The sequence below is a fragment of the Lycium ferocissimum genome, chromosome 4 (assembly GCF_029784015.1).
Source record: "Lycium ferocissimum isolate CSIRO_LF1 chromosome 4, AGI_CSIRO_Lferr_CH_V1, whole genome shotgun sequence".
NCBI classification, from domain to species: domain Eukaryota; kingdom Viridiplantae; phylum Streptophyta; class Magnoliopsida; order Solanales; family Solanaceae; genus Lycium; species Lycium ferocissimum.
In genome coordinates, this window is record NC_081345.1 from 20,876,879 (window position 1) to 20,888,314 (window position 11,436).

General features: G+C 39.5%; 1 protein-coding gene and 1 pseudogene across 1 annotated transcript; one reads left to right on the top strand and one right to left on the bottom strand.

Moving 5' to 3' along the window:
* The first annotated feature begins 554 nt into the window (after positions 1–554).
* Positions 555–4,754, top strand: LOC132053809 (uncharacterized; annotated as a pseudogene).
* A 3,994-nt stretch (positions 4,755–8,748) lies between these two features.
* On the bottom strand, positions 8,749–11,436 carry LOC132051790 (pentatricopeptide repeat-containing protein At4g02750-like). The gene has a single exon (XM_059442998.1). It carries the CDS (start codon positions 11,043–11,045, stop codon positions 9,039–9,041), a length of 2,007 nt encoding a protein of 668 aa, XP_059298981.1. The 5' UTR covers positions 11,046–11,436; the 3' UTR covers positions 8,749–9,038.

Consider the following 11,436-nt stretch of genomic DNA (forward strand, 5'->3'; position numbering starts at 1 on the left):
CACTTCACCTACCTTGTCCCCCAAAACTATCCACTAATTTTACAACCCCACTCCTCAAACCACTAACACCTTAAACAATACCCCACCACCACCACAAGACCAAATTCCAAATGAAGCCGAACCACGACCAAATGTCACTCTACCCCCGTCAAAACCTTCCAAACCCCCGACAAACCGTTCGAAATGTCCCACCCGTGAATGATGACTATCAAGGAGAAGTGTATGAAGATGATGTGGTTAATCCTTATGGTAATCAAGTTAGGGGATAACGAAGACAAATACAAGGTCCGCAAAGAGGTAGAGGTGGAATGAATGGCCCTATCCCTCAAATGGGTTGGTAAAGAGGATATCAAGCTCGTGATGGTTACCAAGGTCGTGACTATCAAGGTTATGATTATGACGAAGAACCTTATGGGAACTATGGGAATGGTGGAGGTCAAGATACGAGTCTTAACTCCATCAAGGTCACTCTCCCAACATTCAAAGGGGGTAGTGATCCCGACGTATTTCTTGATTGGGTGATACATTGTGATAGAATCTTCTTGACAAATGACATGTCTGAGATGAAAAAGGCATCTTATGCCATTGCTCAATTCGAAGGCTTCGCCTCTACATGGTGGGAAACTCAAGTGAAAGCGAGGAGATTGCATGGACTTGCCCCTACACCTACTTGGGAAGGGCTAAAGAATATCTTGAGGCGCAAGTATGTCACCGAACATTACAAGCAAGAGCAACTCAAAAAGATATATACTTTGAGGCAAGGCAAAAAGAGTGTAGAAGAATACTATGATGAGTTTCAACTTGTGAAGATGAGAATAGACTTTGAGGAGGACGCATTGAATGCTATGACTCGGTTCCGAGCCGGGTTAAATGGAGAAATTGCTTCCCAAATGAGACTCCACAACTATAGTGACATTGATGAAACTTTTGAAGAGGCTATTGAGATAGAGGAGGGTCTCAAGGAAGACAATATCAATAAGTCGAGAGGCTACATAAGTTCATGGAACAACAACAAGGAAAAAGGAACATCTTCCTCCAATTGGCAAAAGAATAAGGGCACCATGCAAGAATTCAAGAAGCCCTTTGTGAAAAACAATCAAGTTGAGAAACAACCCCAAAAGTTTCTTTGCAAAAGAAGGAGGTACAAAATCTAACCCGATCTGATGTTTTAAATGTCAAGGCTTTGGCCATATAGAAAGTGAGTGTGCCAATCGGAGAGCATTTATTCTAAGAGAAGCGGGTAGTGATGATAAGAGAGAACATGAGGTGGAAGATGATGAGGGTAATTATGGGAATGATGAACGTGGGAGTGATGAAGAGCAAGATGATATAGAGGGTGATGGAGATGTCAGATTCCAAATTGTTTGGCAAGAAGGGTGATGACATGTATGGCCAAGCCTCGAAGGGAGAGATCACCATCCCTAACTATGTGGTAAGGAGAACAATGATAAGCAAGGCCATGGATGATCCTAGCCAAAGAGAGAACCTTTTCCATTCTAAATGTGTTATCAACCAAAATGTGTGTGTCATGATCATTGATAGTGGGAGTTGTGCAAATGTTACAAGTACGACGTTGGTTCATTTCTTAGAACTTCCCACCATCAATCATGAAAATCCTTACAAACTCCAATGGCTTAATGAATGTGGAGAGTTGAAGGTGACTCGACAAGCCTTTATCAAGTTCAAAATTGGGAAGTACCAAGATGAGATCCTTTGTGATGTTGTTCCCATGCAAGCTTGTCACCTTTTACTTGGAAGACCTTGGCAATATGATAGGTCAACAAGCATGATGGAAGAACCAATCGGTACACTCTTGTTCATAATGGGCTCAACCATGTGTTATGTCCTATGACGCCTTTGCAAGTTAGTGAAGTTTACCACAAAATGAGGGAGTTGAAAGAGAAGGGCAAGGGTGTACAAGGAGATAGTGAGGGAAGTGGGAAAAAGAAGGAGTCGGGGGGAAAAGCTAAGGTGGTATTTTTGGCAAATCTAGGAGAGATTAGGGAGGAGTTAGAGGAGCGACAACCGGTGATCCTCCTCCCTCATAGGGACTATGCTTTGCACACTAACGAACTAACCTCTTCCTTGCCTAGTTCTATTTCTTTTCTTTTGCAGGACTATGATGATGTGTTTCCCACGGAGCTTCCAAAGGGATTGCCACCATTAAGGGGAATTGAGCACCAAATTGACTTTGTCCCAGGGTCTCAATTTCCAGACAAACCGGCTTATAGGGCCAACCCGGATGACACCAAAAAACTTCAAAAGCAAGTGGATGAACTCCTTCAAAAGGGGGTTGTGCGAGAAAGTATGAGTCCATGTGTCGTGCCCGTGATCTTGGTGCCAAAGAAAGATGGAACATGGTGCATGTGTGTTGATTTTCGAGTCATCAACAAGATAACGGTAAAGTATCGACATCCCATACCTCGTCTTGATGGCATGCTTGATGAATTGAATGGTTCATGCATATTTTCTAAGATTGACCTTAGGAGTGGATACCATCAAATCCGGATGAAACCTGGAGATGAGTGGAAAATGGCATTCAAGACCAAATTTGGTCTATATGAATGGTTGGTGATGCCTTTTGGTCTCACTAACGCTCCTAGTACTTTCATGCGATTAATGAATCATGTGATGAAACCTTTTATTAGCAAATTCGTGGTTGTTTACTTTGATGATATATTGGTGTATAGTAGAACCTTGGATGAGCATGTTGACTTTTGAAATGTGTGTTTGAAGTGCTTAGACAAGAACAACTTTATGCTAATGTGGCTAAATGCTCTTTTTGTGTTGATGAAGTTGTTTTCTTGGATTTTGTTGTGAGTTCAAGGGGCGTTAAGGTTGATGAATCCAAAATAGATGCTATTAAAAATTGGCCAACTCCTAAATCCATTGGTGATGTGAGAAGTTTTCATGGATTGGCTAGTTTTTATAGGCGGTTTGTTAAAGGATTTAGTACCATAGCCGCTCCTTTGACCGAGGTAATCCGAAAGGATAAGCCTTTCTCTTGGGGTGAGGAGCAAGTAAGGGCTTTTGAAACTTTGAAACAAATGCTTAGCTCCGCACCGTTGTTGCAATTACCCAATTTTGATAAAATCTTTGAAATTGAATGTGATGCTAGTAAAGTAGGTATTGGTGCCGTTTTGATGCAAGACCAAAAACCCATTGCCTATTTTAGTGAAAAGCCTAAGGGTGCGATGTTGAATTACTCCACCTATGATCTTGAATTGTATGCTTTGATTAGAGCTTTGGGTAATTGGCAACATTACTTGTGGCTCAAAGAGTTTGTTATTCGGGCGATCATGAGTCCTTAAAACACCTTAAGGCCCAAGGTAAGTTGAACAAACGGCGTGCCAAATGGGTTGAATTTCTTGAAACTTTCCCTTATGTAATCCAATACAAAAAGGGGAAGGACAATGTAGTGGCGGATGCCTTGTCTAGAAAACATGTTTTGATAAATACTTTGTCTTCCAAATTAATAGGTTTTGAAAGCTTGAAGACATTGTATCCCGAGGACCTTATTTTTGCCAAAAAAAAATCAAGGTTGCGAAGAATGGGAAAAGGAAAGATGGATTAGGGATAGGTCTTCTACTCCCTATTCGAAATTTGATGGTTTCTTGTTCAAGAACAAGCGACTATGTGTGCCCATGAGCTCTTGGAGGGAATTATTTGTGAGAGAGGCACATGATGGGGGATTAATGGGACATTTTGGAATTGATAAAACTTTGGGAATTCTTGTGGAGCAATTTTATTGGCTTAATATGCGTCGGGATGTTGCTAAACTTTGTGGGCAATGCAGTGAGTGCCGTGGTGCTAAGTCTAGGCTCCTTCCCCATGGTTTGTATACCTCTCTCCCCACCTCACAAAGGCCTTGGCTTGACATTTTAATGGATTTTGTATTGGGTTTGCCAAGGACAAAAAGGGGCAAAGATAGCATTTTTGTTGTTGTTGACCGCTTTTCAAAGACGGCTCATTTTATTGCATGTCATAAAATTGATGAAGCATTTCACATTGCATCTTTGTTTGTTGAACATGTGGTCAAATTGCATGGTATTCCCAAAACCATAGTGAGTGATAGGGACTCTAAGTTCCTTAGCCACTTTTGGAAGGAATTGTGGGGACGACTTGGGACTAAATTGTTGTTTTCTACATCTTGTCACCCACAAACCGATGGCCAAACCGAGGTTGTGAATAGGACTTTAGGTTCTATGCTTAGGGCCATGGTTAACGGAAAATTAACATCTTGGGAAGATCATTTGCCTTTAGTTGAATTTACATATAATAGAGTCATTCATAGTACAATTGGCATGTCTCCATTTGAGGTTGTTTACGGTTTTAATCCATTAACCCCTCTAGATCTCACCCCTTTGTCTCAAGATGTTGTTTTGAGTTTAGATAGAAACAAAAGGGCCGAGGCCATGAAGAAGTTGCATGAAAAGGTGAGACTTCACCTTGAGAAGAAGAATCAAGAGACGGCCAAGAGAGCAAACAAAGGCCGCAAGAGAGTTGTGCTTGAACCGGGTGATTGGTTTTGGGTACATTTTCGCAAGGAGCGATTTCCCAACAAAAGGAAGACCAAGTTGATGCCTAGAGGAGATGGTCCATTTAAGGTGCTTGAGCGACTCAATGACAATGCATACAAGATTGATCTTCCCCCGGAATATCAAGTCCATAACACCTTCAATGTATGTGATCTCTCTCTTATGGATGTGGATGATGGTGACCCCTTAAATTTGAGGACAAATTCTTTTAAATAAGGAGAGAATGATACAACCCAAGTTGCATCAAAGCCTTTCACAAAAATCCAAGCTCGTGAACTTTAAGCAATGCAAGGGTTATTCATGAAGAGGGACGTACTTGAGTACACTCTAGAGCCCTCCCGGGGATTCCAAGTGTTGATGATTGCATGGGAGGAGGGATTGGAGAAGAGTGTTGAAGATGGTTATGCTTGTAATGAGGCTATTACTTAAAGGCTAGCATTTTCAAGTTTCATTTATGAGAAAGACCAACCAAACAATGCCCTTCCTTCATTAAGGGTAGAATTGTAATAGCTTAGTTGTCTTTCTTAACTTTCCAGTATAAATAACTTGTCTAAACATTTTCTAGGGTAGATTTGGATGAATATTGAAATTACTAAACTCATTGAGAGTAGATTGACTTGTGAAGCTTTTGATTGTGAACCTTGTTGAGAGGATTGGTTGCTTAGGATCACAAGTCCCTTGAGGTCATCCTAGGAGTTTGGTGCTCTGTTGATTACAATTTGAAGGTCTTAGTTATTGTAGAACTTTGGTTGTCAAATTGTGTCTTTAGTTGTGTCAATCTAGTTATCCTTTGTTTTCCTTGTCATTTTCTTGTCCTTTTTATTTCCTTTATTGTATCAGCCAAGGACGATATCCGATAGGTAGGAGATGCTAGGCGTATGCATGATCCTGTTCCAGAGGGTCAGTATCAGGCGGCGCGAGGAGGCAGACGTCATAGAGGCAGACGGGGAGTACAACCAGGCAGAGGAGATGGCGATAGAGGACGTGGTGGCATAGGGGGTGGTGATAGATGACGTGGTGGCAAGTGACACCATCTGGTAGATGAGCTCGATGAGGTCGCCGCCGTTCGAGCCCAGCTGCAGCCCGACTGTCGACTTCATCATGACCGTCGACACCTGCATTTACACCGACGCGCCTATTTGCGGATATTCTCGAGTCTTCATCTCAACAGAGTCAGAATAGGTACCTCGGGATACGTGATGACATGGATTGGGCTGGTCTTCACGCATCATTACGTGAGGAGCGGCCAGTGAGAAATGTAGACGGTCCTAGGTTTCTTGATTTCTCGGAGTTTCTTATCTCGATTAGTATTTACAATACTTATTTAAAACATTAAAGTACTTATTTTAAATATATATGATGCTTATTATTTTGTAATTTTTGATATTGTAGGATTCGCCGACAGTAGGTCTATCAGAGCCACCCATTCAAGTGTTTTCTCATGAGCCTGCCGAGCCACATGTAAGATTTCTAGTAAAACTTAATTTTATTCAATATAAGTTGAATATTACTTTAATCTTTTTAACATTTATTTGGACCTCGAAAAACACACTGTCTAGCTCCAGTTGTACAGGATCCCGTTCATGACACTGCTTCAGGTCCTACACCAGACCCCTCTCAGGAGCCCGCTCTAGAGCCCGTCGACACACATGTTTGATTTTTAACAAAAGTTTATGTATTCAATAGAAATTAAAATTAGTACTAATTTTTTATATGTTTCAGGTTCATCCTTCGGCACCTGCGGACCCGGGGATGATGGGGAGGGTGATGTTGAGCCATTTGACCCTACTAATCCAGACAGATTGGCTCCGGTAGTAGCAGTCGGCAACAAACACGCTATGGTTCGGAGTCCGAAGAAGGGGAAAAAAAGTGGTGGATTATCATGGCTTAGAGCACTCGGCTATTAAGAGGAGGAAGGGGGTGGAGATGATGGCGAGGGTGGTGGGGATAGACTTAGTCCTCAAGGTATTCTAAAGTCTACTACATGTGGGACCTGTACGAAAGTTGCCTAATTTATGTAGATAATATATCTTTCGTGTATATTTTCTTAGTGATAAATATTATCTTTAGCATTTATTATCTTTTATTACCATCTCGTGTGAAATCCTAAATTAATGATAATAAAAAAAAATCGACATATTCCAAATAAAGTTATGCACTCATTAAAAAGTAACGCGCTTAAATCTAAACCCTAAAAAAATATAACACTTAAACCTAATGATAACAAGTTTCAAACTTACTTCGGACACTTTACAACCCCTAAAACGACGATCTGAACTATTAGGTATCCTTGATGTATTAAGTCTACATTATTGTTCGCACAAAAAAACATCGGGTTCTATTTAAAATATTGACGTTCCGGAGTCTTTAGACGTGAAAATGGAGTGAAATATAGAGTGAAACAAGTGTTGGAAATTTTGTAACCTCTTTAACGCAGGAATTTCCTGCGTTATAAGAGTTAACCCATATAACGCAGCAAGGGTAGTTTGTAACAACATTTTTTTTTGGGGTATTTTGATTCATTTGGTCTTTTATTGGGTCATTTAGGTTCCGGACTCTCCTAGTTTAGCATCCTAAAAACAGATGTCTGTTGATGTCTAAAGGCTTTTTTAAAAAACTTTTTCAAACATAATTATCATAGAGCCCTGGCACGCCAGCACTTTAAGCAAAAAGTATATGGTAAAATTAGAGATTTAACAAATTCCAAAACACATGAAATATAACAGGTGTTCGTAGTTTCAAGATTATTCTTCATTTAACAATTTATTATAGCAACTTCTTTTTAAATAAATCTGTGTTATAGTGGCGGGGTTAGACATTATTCTCTACCTAACATAAAACTAATAAACAGCAAAGAATATGTTGTAGGAAAGGATGAGATTCTTTACTTATATAATTTTTTTTTGTGGCTAAAATACATGATTCTTTAAATGCTTTCAACTTAAATTCAAGTATAACAAACTAAACTCTTTACATCTTGCATAACATGTGAAGTGTCTTATTTAATTGATCTTTCAAACTTGCTTAGTTTAAACCTTATTTCTTCGAGATCCCCTTTTGGTTTAAACTTAATCAGCTTTGCAATCAATAATGAATCTAATTAAATCTCAATCCTGTCAAAGAGTTATAGCCAACCAGTCTTGCCCATAGTTTATACCATACTTTCTACAGCAATATAACTATGTTATTGTCTTGAACTCTTAATATAGCATATATAACCGATGATCTACTTTGTCTTTTTGAAAGAATGGGTGTTGCTATATTCTTTTTCGAAACCCTGCTGGGATAACAGAGTTGAGCAAGACAATATAATCATGTCCAATTATCCCACCTTCGAAAAGATGGAACTTCCTTTATTCACTATCCATATGATGTGTAGCTCAAGCTGATTTTTAGTGTCCACATCATCTCTATACATAAGATTGACCATAGTGCCAGGATAAGTCTAGTACAATGTTTGGCATCAAGGAACCTTTACTACAGAGATGCTTTAACTCTGTAATTCCTAGCTTCAAGAGTAATTAAAAACTTCATGTAATATCTAAAATTCTAATCCCCCTTCTTGAGTATTAGGATAACACAGATTCTTCCATCAAGTCCAATTATTATTGTTTCCCGTCAAGAGGAGACTACAAGAAGTGTGCAAAAAGATACTTCTCAAGCTGCAAATCATGGTCTTTGGTGGATGACATATGTCTATAGCAGATAACATGTTTAACTAATAAAGCCTTGCAATTAGAGATAAGATAAGGCCCTGCTTTCCTTCATAATTTTAATTGTCAAATCTGAAAGTTAGCTTACTTTCTTCCTCCTGTAGATATGGCCAGCCAGTATAGCCTAGATGGAATTCATATGGTTGAAAATTCAAGCATATGATAATTCCAGCAGCCTTTTGAGTTTAACATTTTGCAATCCTCCAAAAGAAGCTTTTGCTGTTGTAGATTATCAATGCAGTAAAAATACCAAATATGTTTTATCGTCTTCCCATACTTCTCTTTCAACAAATTATTATTTTACGGAAACCATATGCCAACAAGAACCTCACGGAGAAAAGATCACTGAATTCCCCTCCGCCCTCTGCTTGGTGACCGGACTTGACTCAAGATAACGGATAGGATATTCTTATTCTTAGTTTTTCTCTAGATATGTTCCTCAACCATCACCTCATTCGGTTTAAGTTCACCAAAAATCTAGACAAGAATGAAGACATTTTGTTTTCCCCTTTGGCGGTTATAATAATGCCTGTCAAATACTCACAACAACACAAACGGAACTAAAGGAATGTGCAACATTACTCGGAAGCAGGAAGCTTTCAATTTGGCTATGAATGTTGCAAACTTGCAATTAATTCTTTAAACAACACACAAGCCTGTTTAACTAAAATTTTATCAAGGACCAGGTTACAAATCCTAAACAATTTCAACATTCAAGATAAGAATGTTATACTGTCCAAATTCTTTATCAAGGACAAGTACCTTGGCATGTTGTGCCAGAAATCAGTCAAAACAGTTCCTCGTCCATTTCAGTATCACTTGAAAGAGACAGATAAGAGGGGTACAATGTACAAATTGGATTCAGATCTTTATTTTTGGTATATCCCGAAAGCTTCATATCTTCATTTAGTAGACTCAATATGAAGCCTATCCTGTCTGTATCCACATGCGAGACATCTCCCATTACAAACTCATGCACTGCAGAATCCAACTCAATCCAGCTAGATCCCCGATTTTTTCTCACGTGATGCTCTCTTATCATTGCCCTTACTCTAGCTACATCACGCCATCTTCCTGCAGCAGCATAAATATTGGACAAAAGAATGTAATTTCCAGAATTCTCAGGCTCAATCTTGAATAACTCAGACGCTGCAATTTCAGCCATCGGGACATTGCCGTGAACATTACAAGCTGCGAGCATTGCACCCCAAACGGCTGATGTGGGGGCCACATGCATACTCAATATCATCTCACGGGCCTCCTCAAGGAACCCACCACGACCAAGGATATCAACCATGCATGCGTAATGTTTTTCTGTGGGCTGAATTTTGAATTCTTTAGTCATTTGTTTGAAGTACCTCCTGCCTTCATTAACGAGTCCTCCATGGTTGCAAGCACTGAACACCCCAAGGAAGGTTACATCATCAGGCTCTATATTCTCTCTTTGCATATCCTCAAATAAATACACTGCTTTTTCAACTAAGCCATGATTAGCAAATGCAGCAATCATCGTACTATAACAAAGCAAATCCTTTTTCTCTGCCATTTCAAAGACTTGCCAGGCTTTCTCAATATTTCCACATTTTGCATAGAGGTCTATTAAACTGTTAACAACACGTGTGTCAGAAAAATATCTGGATCCTACATCATCACTCATAATTGACTCAGCTGCATCTGCAATCCCTAATTGAGAGCAAGCTGAGATGATACTCAAAATAAAAGCCTCATCCAGTTCAAGACTCTGCTTTCTAAAGCTTTTGAACAATTCCAAAGCAGCAAAAGGCTTTCCATTCTTAGCATAGCCACCAATCATGGTAGACCAAGTAATAAGATTTTTCTCCGGCATTTCATCAAATAAACACCTTGCTTCGTGCAAGTCCCCAGACTTAACATAGCCATCTATCATCATAGTCCACGACACTACATTCCTACAGGGCATTCGTTCAATGCATTCCCTCGCTCTTTCTAACTCGCCCACCTTACAATACCCTGATATCATCAAATTCCATGTCCTAGTTTCACGAATAGGCATTTCCTGAAACAAAAAACTCGCCATTTCCACATCACCAACATCCATATACCCCGAAATCATCACATTCCAGGCAGCCATATCCTTACTAGGCATAGCCTCGAAAAGATTCCTAGCCTCCACCATATCTCCCTTCTTAACATAGCCACATATCAAACTAGTCCAAGAAACTACATTTTTCTCATCCATGCTATCGAACAACTCTCGTGCTATTTCAAGTCTTCCATTACTCACATACCCCGATACCATCGAGTTCCAAGAAACGACATCTTTTTCCTCCATCCCATCAAATACTCGTCTCGCAAAATCAACTTCTCCACATCTCATAAAACAATCAATCAAAGAATTTTGCACTAACAAATCAAAACCAAACCCACATTTCCATATAACCCCAAACAACCCCTCACAATCTCTCAACCATTTCAACCATCCCAACGCCTTTAATATCGAAGATATCGTAAAATTCAAAGGCGTAACATCTCGAATACGCATATCGCGAAATAGCGAAAAAGCATCATTTTGCTGAGAATTTTCAACATATCCATGAATCATTGAAGTCCAAAGAAAAGGGTTTCGTTCAGTAATTTCATCGAACACCTTGCGAGCATAGACCGTGGCACCGAAACGAGAGTAAAGACGAATGATTTTGTTTAAAACAAGGTCTGATGAGGCAATGGATCCACATACTAATAAATGTGCGTGGACTGATTTTAATCTCTTAAGTGTTTTGCAAGTTTGGAGAAGATGAGAAACAGTTTGATTCATTGTGTATCATGGCGCCAACGGCCAAGGGATTTAAATTAGGGGCTTAGCAGTCATATGATTTTTATTTTATTTTTAGAAAATTTCATAAATAGCTTAAGTTCAGAGGTATTTACGAAATGTAGCTACAGTTAGCTTATGTACGAAACGTAGCTACAGTTACTATATCAGATAGGTATAGCTGTGAAGTGAAAGAGCTTTAACAGTTAAGCTGCGCGAAAGCGAAAGCGCAAGTTGCATAAAGAGTTGTGTCAACAAGTATTGTGTATTTGCTATAAAATCTAAAGTGTAGCTATGTTTCGTAATTTTTTGAAACTGAAGCTACATCTCGGGTGATTTTTCCTTTTTCTCTGCGGTCATATGAATTCGAATGCTGTTCTGGGCTTCTCCAATG

Coding starts and splice junctions, on each gene's coding strand:
- LOC132051790 (XM_059442998.1), bottom strand. CDS start 11,045: ATGAATCAAACTGTTTCTCATCTTCTCCAAACTTGCAAAACACTTAAG.